A 17,029-nucleotide genomic window follows, 5' to 3' on the forward strand; every position below is an offset into this window, starting at 1 on the left:
AATAAAGAAATAGGGTTTGATTAGCAAATTAAAAATAAATCAAGAGATATCATAATGAAGAAACCTGCAAATCTTGAAAGTCTGGCGTATGAGTTGTGAAATAGGTACCCATTCCCCTGATAAATACGAAGAATTTACCCTGCTTCAGTTCTATCTATTAATTATACCAACTTTTACCGAAATAATAAATTCATATACTTAGTAAGCAAAATTAAAACGTCTAAAAAAACTAAATGAAGAACAAAACGTAGACTAACAATACGTCATCAATTACGACTCTAAACAAGCAAAAGACGAATTATATTAACGCACTAATTGAAATTCATACCTACCTAACAATGCACACCCACGCTTCGTTCCGCTAATATGTGCGACACCTATTTGGCACCCTGACAATACCTACCTGTAGGGTTACAATGACTTTATACCCCTCGAAAACGTTCATTGATTTCGAGTATCGAATAACTATAACGTAAAGTAGATTGGACTTAACCACCTCGTTTTATGGCTCAAGTTCGTCTATACAATATCTTCAGCGTATCAAGCATACCATTCTCGATATTAAAATAGACAGTACTGAATGCACGAATTTACAATAACCACGTTTGGATATCGATGCATTCAGGAATGTTTTAGAACTTTTAGGTCTATTTCACTCTGATGTAATCGTTTCGAATTTCGATGTTAGAAATCTATCAATCTTGTCGTTATATACAAACTCGTACTTGGTCTGTCCGCATCGATGTATCGTCCGTTTGACCTTTGTATCATTCGAGTGCATAGTTCGAGTGATATTTGAGATACTACGTTACTTCAAATTAAATTCTATTTGTAAATACTTATTATGCAAATATCAAAACAGTTTGTGTCTGGTATAAGTCTAAATAGGTAGCTACTATCGAATATGTATCGATATGAATCGATTTTGGCAGTGCTCTACAGATACTCGTACTACGGATCGTTCTGACCATAGATAGTAGAATCGTCCCAAAGTGGAATCGTCCTAATAACGGTTTTGAAATTAATTCAATAATATGTATAGATGTACCATCTTGTATCTATTGCACTCGAACACATTTGATTTTAAATCACTAACTACGACTTTTGCCTTTCCTGAAGCCCCTGAGGGGGATGAATTGAACAACTCTGTGAAATCACTGACTTCAGCTCGTTAGAGAGTAGTATACCTATTCCTTGCTTCTGCTAATATAAGTTTGCTTGTATATCTATTTTAGTGGTTTCAATCCTCAAGTTAGTCTACGGGTAATTGATAAAACTATCTTTACTAACTGTTATTAGGTACTACGCCAGTCCGAAGTCCGAACGTCATTTCGCTAATTCACAACATCCATTTGGCATGGTGACAGATGAGTCAGGTCAAATGACCTTCGTAATCTTGTATTTCGAGACGTTCAATGTCCGATAGCAGCTAGCACGTTACAGTTTACACGCTTTCTGTTAGGGGTAGTGAAAAATCTTACGCAGATTTTATCGTCTTGGCAGATAACATCCGTAGAGTAAAACGCCCAACCCAAACCCCTTAGACCTAGAAATATTAAATTTTGCACAAGGGTTTCCTTTTTATACCTATAGACAAAGAATAAGACCGGGTTTTGCGAAATTCCCATGAAAGCGAAGTCGCGGACGGTCACTAGTCATAGGACTGGATATTTCTGTACACACAATATTAGAGAACAACTCTTCAGAGTACCTCTGAGGGTTTGTGAATCCCTCAGTTGCAGTTCAAGTCGACCTTCAGGGCAACCCACTACTAACTGTTGCAACCGCACCATCATATCATAGCGGCCGTTGTTTCCGCTGACATAGGTCATTCCAAGTGCGCGCCAACAAACACGGTCCTTCGCCTTCCTCATTCACCCGCTGTAGTAATGTATGGTGCGGAAATATGAACACTGACAGTTCCACAGTTGGCCTCTTCCACAAATTAAAAGTCACTCAGCGAACTATGGAGCGGGCTATGTTGGAAATCTTTCGCAGGGATAAAATCCGGAACGACGAAATTCGCAGAAGAACAAACGCGACCGACATAGCTCATAGGATTAGCAAGCTGAAGTGGCAAAGGTCTGGTCATGTCTGTCGCAAAACCGACGACGGCTGATAGGGCAGACGTGTTTCTGGAGTGGAGACCGCGTACCTGTAAGCGCAGTGTAGGACGATCTCCAACCCACAAGTCCGATAATTTACATAAGGTGGCGGGAAGCGGATTTGTTAGTAATACTCACACATAATATTAGAGAACAGCTCGTCAGAGTACCGGTGGGAGTCTGTGAACCCGCCAACCAGTTGCAGTTCTTGTCGACCTTCAGGGTGGCCCACTGGTAACTATTGGATCCGCGTCACCATAGCGACCGCTATTTCCGCTGTTCCGGACCTATCTAGTTATCTTCATTATTAACTGATAGACAACCCTGCCGGACATATTATGTCTATTGTAGGAACTGCCGCACGCCGCGGTCTTGTGCCGCCTGAATCCAGCGACGCCCTGTGACTCGTTTGAAGTCATCTGTCCACCAATGAGAGGTCTTTCAACGCTGCACCCGTTATTTATTATGTTAGTAATACTCACACATAATATTAGAGAACAACTCGTCAGAGTACCGGTGGGGGTCTGTGAACCCGCCAACCAGCTGCAGTTCCAGTCGACCCTCAGGGTATCCCACTGCTAGCTGTTGGACCCGCGCCACCATAGCGGCCGCTGCTTCTGCTGTTCCAGACCCATCTAAGTGTGCAAGTGCTACTGCCCCAGACCCTGGAATTGTACAAGACATTTTGTACATTTAAGCGCCCCGACTTCGCACGGGTAGCTTATTAAAATTTTAGGGATCTCTATTTTTTTTATAAACTATATCCCATGTTACTGATGAAAGAATTTCCAAAATTGGTTTAGTAATTCCAGAGATTTCCCCTTACAAACACAACTTACATACTTTACCTCTTTGTACTTAATATTAGTAATTAATGTTATTATTATTAATATTATTAGGTAAATTGAAAAACACATCATTAAAACAAAGAAAGTTTCTTCCTATAGGTTCATCAAAAATATATAAATTTCATCATAAATTACCTGAATGTCTGACAACGACTATAATACAAGATGTGGCGTCGTCCGATCCTATGATACTGACGTTTTCTGAAAACAAATAAAATCCAAAATGAAGTTACTGAAATATTTAGTAAAAAATGGCTTTGTAGGTGTGGCTAATCTTAGTGGTTAGTAATGATGCCGTCTAAAATAGTAGCAGGTAAAACTCAAACCCATAATCGACATAAATCATAACTCTAAATCATCACGACCATGTCAGTGGGGTGGTAACTAGACACAACCAAAGCCTCCCACCAGACCAGACCTAAGACAATTTAGAACTCATTTTCCAAATTGCTTCTGCTGGAAATGAAATCTCGTGCCTCCCATTTATAAACCACTGCGTCAGGGAGATTATGTTCATCGTAGGTACTTAACTACTTACTGTCATGAGGAACAACAGCAGCTAGTTCCCTCTGTGCAACGTATAGAAGACCAGCAGAGCCGACAACTCTAGCAGCTGCGGCTAACAGCTGTGCTGCAGCGTCTCTGTACCCTGGGTGTGCAGTCAGGAGTGCTCTCACGGAAGTGGGACACTCGTCCACGAGAACTCCGTTCAGCACCACCACCATGCTGAATCTGGAACAAGTGAGAAGAATCACATGAACAAAAGAGCTTTAAAGGTTGAGCTGGAGTTTTTAAACAGGTAAAAGTTCTTCTTCTGTTATTTTTGGGTCTACGCCCGCATTCAATGAAACAAGTTTAAAGCCATGGCCAACATGGGTATGCAATTAGTTTGCTTTTATGGGTGCCAGGATTATTTGTGAGTTCGATTTTGTTACGTAGCATTCAAGATGCACTCAAGAGAAATTTATACCTACAATCAGTATCTTCGCAACATTGTACAAGAATATTACGCTTTGCCGAAGGGAATGAGCCTACGAGACCAGACTTGAAGCACCAAATATGTAATAGTACTCCTGAAGCTACTGGAACAAAGAGAGGTCCTGAAGTATTTTGGTTGCACCTTAGGACCTCTCTTTTTTCAAGGGATTCTATTTGATTCTGGAACCGTGACTTCACAAGACAACAGTGTTATTAAGGCTCACTCTTGACAGTTAAGTATGTTAAATGTAAATGCCATACGAGTTAAACAATGTAGTGTTTACAGCACGAGCAAATAAGGATTTTTCGTGCCTTTACAAGGTCTCTTGTTCTTGTTAGAATTCCCGGCGCCGCGGGCATAGCATATGCAAATGTACACCAACACCGGCATCGGTGTAAAATACATGAAAATACACTGTGACACGCTGGTGACCCGCCGGCATTCTGAATACATTACGTGACTATTGTGTTTGGCTTCGTGCGACGCCAATCGAAGCATTTTTTCCACAGCTTTTTGAATAATTATTCATAATATATTATTGTTCTTCACAGAGCGTCTAGTGACATCCATAAATTAAGTGGCGCGAGTTGCAATACTAGTTTAGTGTGATTTACTTTGTTTTAAGACAATAAGTGTTGTATTTAGAAATAAATAGAAGTTTATTTATTTATTTACCTATCTACATACTAAGTTCTTTTACAACCTGTCTTTTTATTACAGGACAGACATTCGCTTGACGAAGTCAATGATGCGGTTTAAGTTGGAACACGCTTGCCTTGAAGAAGCTTGTTCACTCTTGTCTTGAAGGTAGATACTTGTAAATATGCAAAGAAGAGTTCAGATCTCGTCTCCAAATTTAATATTAAAAATATAGGCTTCTGGTATCATCGGTTCGGTAGCTTAACAGTAACAAATGGCATGTTGGATATTTAAACAAAAAATTGAGAAGTTCCAAGAAGGCTTTTCGCATTATTATTGCCAACACGACCCAACGCCCCCGGTGTGGTGATCGCAAAACAAGTAGACCAATCTGAAGTTGCAACATATCGGTCTGCCCATGTCATATACTTGGGATTAAATAGGTACACAAGCCTTACATAGATCTGATTTCGTACAATGAGCTATCATATGGCCTGGATATTTAGATTGGACTACTCGTTTTGCGATCATTGTAGCACTTGGTGGACTCAGTACCTAAGCAAAGGCCTCGGAAGAGCCGACTGGCGTGAAGTGTAGGGTCCTAGGAAGCTTCTAGTGTCGGACACAAAGATACTCTATAGGTCCCAAAGCCGGCGAACAAGTGTGGTGGTTATAATGACCGCTAAAGGCTTTGAATATCATCATCATCATCAGCATCATCATGTAAATTAAAGTCTATTGACAAAACTAAGCCATTTTAACGAACACCTAAGACGCATCAAATATACATTGTTAAGCAAGCGTCCAAGCTAGCGAGGCACTTCAAGATCACTCCAGTCTGCATTTAAAAGAGTTAAGGCAGAAACAAACTATGGGACGCGTCCGTAAGCCGCGGCTGACAGCCGTGACTGGTGGGCTCAGTCGTTAGGGACGCCGCTTGCGCGTCCGATAGTTTGTACAGTTTAGTGTACTTATTGTCCGTTCATTGTAACTTGCAACGCCAACATTATTCACGCCGCACGTGTCAAGTCACGATGAACGGACAATACAATGTATTATCCAGTAGGGCGATTTCGTAAAACCTGCAGCAAACATTATTACAATCTCAATTGTTGTGATTGGCTGAAAATGTGCTATTCTTGTTGCAACAATGCATTGTAGCCAATAGTAAGCGAGCGTCAACCAATCAGAGGTAATTCCGATCGTAACATTGTAGCTGTCATTCTACCGCAATCGAGCAGCAGATACCTACCTATAAGCGGCTGACAGCCGCGTCCGTCAGCCGCGTCCGATAATTTGTTTCCGCCTTAACAACCTAAATGCCGTCCCACGTCCTTGCACAAACAAGAGGTGATTAATGACTTGCATCGTACCTGCCTAAAGATTGAGATGCCTGTACAAAATTGAATTTTATAGTCACCGATATGGGTGACGATAAAACACTAAGATAAACGATACGTACGACGATAGACAACACGGTACGGTAAGACCACTGACTAGATAAATAAGATATCTATCCAATGGGTACGACGCACAGTGAATCGTCTAGAACAAGCTAGCTGGACAAAAACATTTTTTTGTGGATTCTAATTATTATAGCTATGAAAAATGATATTTTGTTGTGATACTGCATAAATTATAATTAAATAATTATTTAAAGGTTTCAGAATTTTTTAAAATAAAAAATCAAATTTGGTGTAAAAAATAATATGATTAAAATCAGTAATATAATAACAAGTTAAAGAAGAAAATAAAACAACATAAAATACCAGTTAAAATCACTTAAAACTACCTTAAAATAAACAAAACCTAAAAGTATACAATAATATAATTAATCAGAGCACTCATCATCACTTTCACAATCAGACGAATCAGATATCACGTAATCTTCTTCATCACACGGTTGAATATTACGTGATATCTGATGTGTTGGTATTGAAGGAGGGACAATCAAATTTAGTACTTGTACTGGTAATTTCTCAGTCTTCTTTCTTGGCACTTCTCTGAGTGAGTTTATTACAGGATCGGATGTTATCAAGAGCATATACAACAAGTCTGCACTTCAATCAAACGTTCAACAGTTTTATTCAAAATAGCTTGAAGCTTAATATCAGCGCGCGTTTCGGTCACGGAAATGTCTTCCTGCGAAGGATAGCACGATTTTTTGGCTTTACAGAGACTATGATAAGATGGAAACACTTCATGTCCCGCCTTTAATGACCACTTTCGCGTCTTTTTATAAGCGTGACTGGTACACCTAGAATCTACATAATAAGCTAATGCCTCGTCAATATTTAATCGCCTACCACTACAAACATCACCACCAGATTTCCTTTTTTCTGGAGATTCCGAACTTCAAAAAGTCAAAAGTCAAAAGTCAAATGATTTATTCAAAATAGGTAATAAATTACTCTTATTGATTGTCTGGTATAGTGTTAGATTTGTAAGATAATATAGTGGTGATAATTATAACGCAAACTTAAAACTAAAGCTACGAGGGTTCCAAACGCGCAGGTCTTCTTATCAAAGAAGCTACGTTTCTGTGACCCGACAAACGATGTGCCACTTCCGCAGCTGTAGTTAACTCACAAGCACTGCGCGATTGCACTAAATCTTCAACCCTGCGTTTTTTGGTTTTGAAAGATGTTTCTTCAAAATTCTTTTTAGGTCTCCCTTGAGGCCGACTTCCTTCAGATGATGTGGAAGGACAAGCCTGATGTATGCTAACTTTAAATTGTATGTCTGTCCCCTCGAGCCAACTTTTATTTTTCTGAAGAAAACGATCCTCCACCATTTTCGATGCAGTCCACTTTTCAGCTAATTTTAACGAAACACTTGCTATTTGTGACTGAATACTCCTCCGTGAGTCAGGAGTCATATCAGTTATAGAAAATTTTTCAGTAATAAAACTCATTAGACGAGCATTTCTCTCTTCTTTGGCATGTTTCCGTCACTCTTCGAAAAATTCTATTTTCGAAATGGAATGCACGTGTTCTGAAAAAAATTTATTACGATGAATTGGAATCGTTGTAGTATTAAAATTATATATCATATTGAAGCTTAGAGTAGTAGCTATATTATATAAAAAAATTAGACTGGATACATGTGGATACAAAAAGTTACATTCCTTGGAAATAAAGATATTTAAAAAAGACGACATTTTTTTGAGTGTTTTGTTCAAAAAATTTTAGACTACACATTATCTGTTATTAGAATCAATTTGAAGTAAAATAAGAAAGTACTTACCCTCTAAAGTAAAATCCATCATAGCAGAAACTATAATATTCAGCACAAATTTTAATAGGTGTTCTCGAAAGCACTGCACAATTGCAACTAAATTGTTTCCGTAAATGTAATTACCTTATCACCTGACTTCAAATGTGTATAACTTATCGTAATGGAATGTTTGGCGTAATTATTACCTGGATTAATGATCCCTGGGTAATCATTAGTGACAAATGACCATCAATTAAGTGATTCTTTGAATTGACTTTTGTCCACCTAGCTTGTTCTAGGCGATTCACTGTGCGACGGTAACAATCATTGATTTCGGAGAAATATACATATATCTGTGGTAACAATGTTTCAATGATTGAACACTGTGTCATTACTCATTAGTGAAAAGGGCAATGGGCAACGGCCGAAATTTCTTGCTGGTTTTTAGGGTTCCGTACCCCAAGAGTGCCAACGGGGCCCTTTTACAAACCTCCGCTATCTGCGTCCATCCGTCCGTATCTCTGTCAGTAGGCTTTATCACGTGAACCATAGTAGGTAGAAAGTTGAAATTTTCTCAGAATGTGTATTTCTATTATCGCTACTACAAAAAAATATAATATTTTATTTAAATGGCCGCCATGAAGATTAAACGGAACGATGGTACGGAACCCTTCGTGTGCAAGTCCTACTTGCACTTGACCGGTTTTATCGATAGGAAGGGCATTCTGAACCAGTAGCAGGTTTAGCGGCAAATTTTAAAACTGTATTCAAACAAAACAAGTTTCTATTGTATCTAGAGATTTAGAAAATACGACGACAAGATAATATCGTTCAGCCGTCGTTATCGGACAGTGTAAAACAAACAATTTCAGTCAAACACAACAAAAATCCCATTCAATCACACACGGAATTTATCTCATAGACAATTTGACTCTGATAAAATTACCGTAACAATTGACTAATAGGACGGCTCATTTATCTTCGAGATGAATCTTCGGTAATTTTATGAAGAGACTAGATGATGCCCGCGACTTCGTCCGCGTGGATATAGGTTTTTAAAAATCCTGTGGGAACGCTTCAATTTTCCGGGATAAAAAGTAGTTTATGTCCTTTCCCGGCACGGCTGGGCGGCATTCCGAACCAGTGGTAAATTAAAACTACCTGACTATTCATAAATACTTGTAAAAAGTTTACATGAATAAAAAACATTCTATTCTATTCTATTCCGGGATGCAAGCTATCCCTGTACCAAATTTCGTCAAAATCGGTTGAACGGTTGAGCCGTGAAAAGCTAGCAGACAGACAGACACACTTTGGCATTTATAATATTAGTATGGATATGGATAAGTACTAAGTAGGTACATCTCTCTTATGTTGCTCTATGATAAAACTTTGACTTAGGGTTACAACTTTTGCAAAAAATATTTTTTTTTGTATTGTTAAAAAGGTACAGGTAAATTTTTTTTTTTAAATTGCTACATAGGCTTGTGCTTGACGACAATCATGCTTAGAAAAGCAATGACGAGGTCTAGGTTGGAGCGCGCTTGCCTAGAAGATGCCTATTCACTATTGTTTATACTCTATCCCTACAGAAGAAGGTAAAAAAAGTTGACTCTAGAGATTTTCACTAGAAAAGCGTTCGGAACTAGTGGGAGATTTATTTATAGCTCATAGACGGATCAACGGATAAAAAGAGCTTATACTCGTAAGAGTAGGTTTGTGTAAAATTTTGTGAAAAAGTGAATAGGCATCTTCTAGGCAAGCGCGCTCCGTCTTAAAAAATAGGGAATAGGTGAGTAGGTACTGAAAAGAAGTAAAATATTATTTTAGGTAGGCCTTATAAAGTAAAAAAAATAAGTGCCCCCCCCCCCCCCCCCCCCCCCTCCAACCTCTTTCCGGGACTTCTACTGAGTCGGGTGGATTTTTCCTTACACCTTAACTACATTTTCCGAGCAATCGTATACTTTGAATTTTTTTGCCTTAAAAATTATCGACCCTGGTCTATTCACCTGTTTTGCCAAAGCTTACGTCAACGCATGCGTGACTCCCAACGTGTCACTAATAAATATTAATAGCACAAGCACTTCACAGAGGAAAAATACAACTTTATGAAAACTTTTATTTTATTAGAAAGCACACATAGTGAAGTTGACGCGCTGAGAGGCGAGAATCGACTGACTCTACTCAGAGATCGTCTATCGTCCATAGGTTATCATATCCGACACTCCAACTTGCAACTCCAACTAAAATTGGCTTGTTTGAACGTGTAAAGTCACTTTAGGTGTATAAAACGTAGGAATCCTTTATTTTCTCGGGAAAAAAGCATTACGTTCTTCTTCCTTTTTGGTAAGTATCCTTTGTATCATATTACGTTCAATCGGCTAGAGTAGTAGAGTCTTCTTCTTCTTCCTTACCATATCCCACGCTACGCGGGGTCGGCGCAGCATGTCTTTTTCTTCCACTCACTTCTGTCATCCGTCAACGTATTATCTACCCCTTTTTCACGCATATCCTCTTTTACGTAATCTATCCACCTTTTCTTTGGTCGTCCTCTCCTCTTTTTTCCTTCCACATGCTTATTTAACATTCGTCTAGTGGCATGGCTTTCTTTCTTTTTTGGGTTGAGTAGTAAAGTAAAGAAAACAAATAGGCATACTTACCTACACACTTGCATAATTCGACTTAAAAAGTAGGTAAGTACTTACCTACCTTATTAATTGCGAAATAATTAATATTTGCCTAAAATTGTTTTATTAGATTGGATAAAGTCAATATCGAGTTGTTGGTATATTTGAAGATGGCTGAGTAGTACCTACTCGGTATAGAATATATCATCATCATCATCATCATCATCATCATCAATATCAATCCATCGCGGGCTCACTACTGAGCACAGGTCTCCTCGCAGAATCGCACACTTCACACATCTTTCAGAACATTCTGAAGAACTCTCATGTATGCAGATTTCCTCAAGATATTTTCCCTCAACTTTCAAGCAAGTGATAATATGCAAGTGCTTAACTTGCTATTATAACTTGCGCACATCATTCCGAAAAGATAGAGGTGCTTGTCCGGGATCGATCCCCCGACCTCCCGAGTAGAAGGCCGACGCGACGCCTTCACTAGCAGAGATAATAATATATTAAACAAGTATTAATATATTATCTCTGCCACTAGGCTCAGTAATAGTATATCTCAATCGTACAAACGTTTACAGACATGCCCACATTTAATTCGTCTTTAGTTTGGAAGCGGACTTGTTGGCAGTTGGGACGTCTGTTACCGGCTTATGTGGGTTATCGTAACCGACATGGACGGAGCCGCGAGTTCGCTTGTTATTGTTATGATAATGCTTATTATGTTGGAAATAGTGGTCCGATAGTGTCTCTATCGTGCAATAAGCAATTAAGAAATATAAAGTCTATACTTTATGTAGCTCGTCGCCAGATAATGATCGTCTCTTCCTAGAAACTGTTTTAATGACTCGATGATTGTGCAAATTGAATAATTTTTAACAATATGCAAAGTGTGTTTATTTAAGCTCACACATAAAAATGAGGAATGTAGAACTTTGACCCCCTGAATTATTGAAATGGGTGATGACGATATAAAAAATAATAAAATAAATAAATACTTTTATAGCAGGTCGGAGAGGGAATAAAATTATCCTCGTATAACAAAAATTACGAAATAAAATAAAAATAAAATAAAAATAAAAATATCTTTATTTAACAAAAACACGTCATTTTGGCGTCGATTACTAGTGGTCTCCACACTAGGTTAAACCTGTGACGTGGAGACCATAAATACATTCTTGATAAGAAAAACTGACAGACCGACAGCGAAGTGATCCTATATGGATTCCTTTTTTTGAGGTACGGAACCCTAAAAAACCAGCCAAGTGCGAGTCAGGCTCGCGCAATGAGGGTTCCGTACTACAGTCGTATATTTTGGACATTTTGCTGGATAATTCTAAAACTATGACACATAAAAATAAATAAAAATCTCTTTTAGAATGCACAGGTAAAGCCCTTTTTATATGATACTCCATTTGATATAGTTATCTTACTTAGAAAATTGAAAATACTAATTATTAGTTCATGACCGATTTTTTTTTGTGTGTGATATAACCACAAATTCACGGTTTTCAGATTTTTCCCCAAATGTCAGCTACAAGATCTACCTATATGCCAAATTTCATGATTCTAGGTCAACGGGAAGTACCCTGTAGGTTTTTTGACAGACCGACAGACAGACAACAAAGTGATCCTATAAGGGTTCCGTTTTTCCTTTTGAGGTACGGAACCCTAAAAAAACCTTGAAAACATTACACTAAAGCATAGGCATCTTCTAGGCAAGCGCGCTTCATCTTAGGCTGCATTTTCAGTTGCCACCAGGCCTGATTGCAGCCAAGGACTAGTCTATAAATTAAAAAAAAACTCCTTTTTTGAGCAGTTGTTTGAAAAAAGTAACGTTCAGACTTCAGACCTACATAACACAATTTGTCGTGGACTGATCACATTAATAACTGGTCCGATGATACACGGGTCGGCGGATCAAAGCCGGGCGTCCGCTAATTGGGCCTAATTGATGGCCGGCGCGTGCGACGCTGCACTAACTGGATTACTGATCGTCAGATGTCTGAATGAATGAGATTTTTGACCGGCTGCTGTATATTCCCTTCTATCGGATCACAATCTGATAGTTTTATAAAAAACAAGTTGTAACAAAATAAAATTTAGAGCCTCAATAGCTCAACCGGTAAAGGGGTGGACTGAAAACCGAAAGGTAGCCAGTTCAAACCCCGCCCGTTGCACTATTGTCGTACCTACTCCTAGCACAAGCCTGACGCTTAGTTGGAGAGGAAATGGGAATAAGTCATTTAACATACTAATATTCTTTAAAAAAAAAAATGCGAGACGGATTTTCACACGAAGAGCCATCCAAGACCATCTTACAAGAAATAACACTTTTTAATAATCTAAATATATAAAAGGAAAAGGTGACTGACTGACTGATCTATCAACGCACAGCTCAAACTACTGGACGGATCAGGCTGAAATTTGGCATGCAGATAGCTATTATGACGTCGGCGTCCGCTAAGAATGGATTTTGGAAAATTCAACCCCTAAGGCGGTGAAATAGGAGTTTGAAATTTGTGTAGTCCACGCGGACGAAGTCGCGAGCATAAGCTAGTTCTTTATAATTTTCGCAGCGGTAATTTTGAAATGTTTATTCATTCAGTCATTATGTCATTATTAGTGGCGTGTGGAAGCCCTTCAAAGAGACCTCTGTCCAGCAGTGGACGTCAATCGGTTGATGATGATGATGATGAGGTACACGAATGTCAACGATAGCCAAATCTCTTTCAAACCTGATCAATGATCATTCCGAAAACATGTAGAAACTTTCCCACGGAATATTAATGACTAGGCAAAAGTTAAGCAGACGGCGCATAAAACGCGCCTTTTATGTGCCGTCGCGTCGCCCATTACCGTCTCATTTGCGGCGAGAGACAAACGGCGAAGGCGAGCACAAATTTCGCCGATATAATCGCCCCAATCGCCCGGTAAGACAATAGTTATTGCTTGGTACTAAGAGAAACGTCGAGAGAAAATTATTGTACCAAACTTTCTCCTTTGCCAAACTACTGGACCACAGGGTCCAATACAAAATTCAGGGACAATTCGCTATAGGTACAATACAAGATTACCCATTTTGCAAGATTACTATATACCTACTACATATAAACCCGTTTTCTCTAAGATTTTTGAACCGATATGATTTTTTTTTACCCAATGGGAAAAGTTTGTGTAATGGTCTCATAAAATTTTCAGGATCCAACTCCTTAATCCTGATACTGCAGGGTTATGACTGCCCTCCTAAATTATGGGGATTCAGGAACTGTTGACATTGACATTGTAGATATAAGTCCCGCAAATTGCTGTTGCGCTGGAACCATGTCTCATTAAAATCGAAATGACGTCATTTTGACGTCAGCCGAAATAAAAATTTACCATCAGCTCGAAACTTCAGTCTAGTGCAGACGTCACTGAAACGGCGGCCACGCGCATTAGCAATTTGTTGGACTTATACAAGAAATGACTATGAACTCCAAGTCCCAACCACTGTCTGAAATGATAGCTAGATCGGTTAGAGACGCTCAGTCACTCTACATACATCCTCTCCTAGGCGCATTGCTCTGCGGCAAGCACAAATTTCGCTGATATAATCGGCCCGGTAAGACAATGGTTATCGTTGGTGCGATGCGAGCAGCGATAGCGGTCAGCGTACCTGATGGATGCGGCACGCTCCGAGATACCATCGCCATCGTGACGCCCGATCCGTGTGGACTGCACCAATTATTATTATTCAATAACTGCCACATCAGATTCAACGTAACGTCAGTTATGTGTAGGCCGTAGACGTGATTGTAAACCTAGTACCTGTACTGTATACTCTTTGGTGATTATATTTTGTTACACGACTGCCCAAAAAAGGAGTGTACTAATATATTCAGGGTTCATGTACCTATGTGCGTTTCTTTATTCCTACGTAACTTCTAAATGCCTAAATAGATTTGGATGGGTAGGGTATCGTTAGAATCCTTACATCATCCTGAGTGACACAGGCTATAATTTTTTGGAAAAAATTAATACGGTGGCTGTATGGCGCCATTTTCAAATGTAAAAACGTTTTCAGCAGGGCTGTAAGTGAAAATCAAAGAGTTCCCACGAGATTTTTTAAAAGCTAAATCCATGCGGACGAAGTTGCGGGCACTAACTAATATAAAATGAAAGCGCGAACGAAGTGAGCGCAAAATGTTTGATATATTAACAAAAGTCAATAGTAAGAAGACTACGAAATAAAAGAAGTAGGTGTCACTGTCACAATATGTATAGTCCGTACAAAATGTCTCCTCACGCGCCATTATAACTCTATGGGTTAACTGTCATGTCAAGAGCACGGTTCACCTTTAACATAAGGACTGAAATCGTAATTTTGACATGAAATTTGACACAACCGCGTGAGGAGTTAAATTTTACGCGTTATAATACTTCAATAACTAATACTTCAAATTACGCACGTGGACTGATTGCGCATTTCCGGTGTGAAAATACGTCAAAGCGTCTTTCGGAAAACACGGCTATAAATTATTATGACGTAAATGATGTAATAAGCGCCATGTCGCAATATCCATCACATAGTTACATAATGGTCACATCACATACAACGAATTCCTGAAAAACCGGCAACGCATTTAGCGGAATCAGAATCAGAATCAGAATAGAACCTTTGGTCTAGACGGCTCCGTCGAACCTCTGTATGTAATATCATATCCTTATTCTGTGCCTAAAGTTCATCGTCGAATAACCTGGACCACTTAATAGCATTAGCATCATTGTCTTGCAGTCATTAATAAGTGGTCGGACAGTTCTATTGGCCGCGCTCCATAATGGGTCGAGCACTGGCCGGGGTGTCACGAATTTCTATCCTAATATCCCCCTAGGGGATATATTACAGGAACGTTTCATAGAAATACATTATTTTGTTCCTGACCGTGCAATTTTAATACGATTTCATATCTGGGAAAGAGCAAAGACCATAGAAGTCATATTATTTTTTAAATAATTGATGGAATGGAAAGTAATGATGAAATAAGTGTGACAAGAACGCCTTCTTAAAATATTGTATGGGGGAGAGAAGAGCAGATTTTAAATCTGGGAAAGAGCAAAGACCATAGAAGTCATATTATATATTTTCAAAATGGATGGAATGGAAAGTAATGATGCCGTCTACGATGGAATAAGTGTGGCAAGCACGCCTTCTTAAAATATTGTATGGGGAAGAGAAGACCAGATTTTAAATCTGGAAAAGAGCAAAGACCATAGAAGTCATATATTTTTTTAATTGATGGGAAGGAAAATAACGATGCAGTCTACCATGGAACATGTTTATGTAACCACAAATTCATGGTTTTCGGATTTTTTCCTTTACTTGTGCTATAAGATATTGCTACCTGCCGTTCATGATTCTGGGTCAACGGGAAGTACCCTAGAAGTTTAGATTCCCTTGGCGAGTCTTGACAGACACGCCAGACAAACAACGAAGTGATCCTAAAGGTTTTCTTTTTTCTCTGGAGATACGGAATCTTAAAAATCAGAACACAAGTAGGAGGTATATTGGAACTTCAATATTGGTATCATCGAAGATAATATATTCTCCGTATTAAGCTCGTTAAACTGATTGAGGGTGGCCCGCGGTCGGCGGTCAAACGACCTCGTATCTGACGCGAGGTAGTGCGGAGTACCTAATTGAATAATGGTTCTATTTGTCTCGCGCCTCCAATTTATTGAATCAATCCTGATATCGATATTGAATTTACACTTAAATATCATTTACTAGCTAATGCCCGCGACTTCGTACGCGTGGATTTAGGTTTTTAAAATGGGAACTCTTTGATTTTCCGGGATAAAAAGTAGCCTATGTCACCCTCCAGATCTTAAACTATAATCATGCAAAAAATCACGTCGATCCGTTGCTCCGTTGCGACGTGATTGAAGGGCAAACCAACAAAAAAACACACTTTCGCATTTATAATATGGGTAGCCGGGATAAAAAGTATGTTTTAAAGCTACCTATTAATATCGCGCGCGTTTGGAACTCTTGTAGCATTAGTTTTAATTTTACTCCCAGCAGTGGACGCATACAGGCTGATGGAATGAAATGGAACATTATTATCTTATAAATTCCATAATTTTAAAAATCAAAAAGTTTACAATCGTATAATTCTCGCAAATTGCTATTGCGCTGGAACCATGTCTCATTAACATCGAAATGACGTCAGCCGAAATAAAAATATACCATGAGCTCGAAACTTCAGTCTAGTGCTGACGTCACTAAAATGGCGGCCATGCGTATTAGCAATTTGCGGGACTTATAGATACGAAATTTCAATAAATGATTTGATTATTATCTACTTACGTTTAAAAGGTGGATCCGTTGAAGTGCCGATCATCCAGGACGTTGATCAACCTGCAATAAAAAATACTTTAATTTATAAAGCGATATTAAATTAACGGATCATGTATGTACATATTTACAATCTATCGACGGATAAGCCCAACCGTGAGAATCTGGGGCGAATCAAATAGTGATACATAAGAAATAGTTGACGTTTTGCCAAATAGTCTGTGTAAAGCTGAGAAACTGATACTGATATCACAGCGACAGTAGGTAAA

General features: G+C 38.9%; 1 protein-coding gene across 3 annotated transcripts in view; it reads right to left on the minus strand.

Annotated features, from left to right (window-relative positions):
* Ntan1 (N-terminal amidohydrolase 1) overlaps positions 1 to 17,029 on the minus strand; it is a 100,987-nt gene that overhangs the window by 3,490 nt on the left and 80,468 nt on the right. For 2 of the 3 annotated variants that reach the window (XM_034975781.2, XM_034975780.2), the window contains 4 exons: positions 16,773 to 16,823; positions 3,492 to 3,685; positions 3,089 to 3,154; positions 2,588 to 2,770 (listed from right to left, as the gene is read on the minus strand). In XM_034975781.2, coding sequence (XP_034831672.1) covers positions 2,588 to 2,770; positions 3,089 to 3,154; positions 3,492 to 3,678 — 436 coding nt within the window. In that variant the 5' untranslated portion in view covers positions 3,679 to 3,685; positions 16,773 to 16,823. Of the gene's footprint in view, positions 1 to 2,587; positions 2,771 to 3,088; positions 3,155 to 3,491; positions 3,686 to 9,796; positions 9,950 to 16,772; positions 16,824 to 17,029 lie in introns of those variants that run through there. The other variant, XM_034975782.2, reaches the window with a different exon arrangement.

The sequence above is a fragment of the Maniola hyperantus genome, chromosome 14 (assembly GCF_902806685.2).
Source record: "Maniola hyperantus chromosome 14, iAphHyp1.2, whole genome shotgun sequence".
In the NCBI taxonomy this organism is placed as follows: domain Eukaryota; kingdom Metazoa; phylum Arthropoda; class Insecta; order Lepidoptera; family Nymphalidae; genus Maniola; species Maniola hyperantus.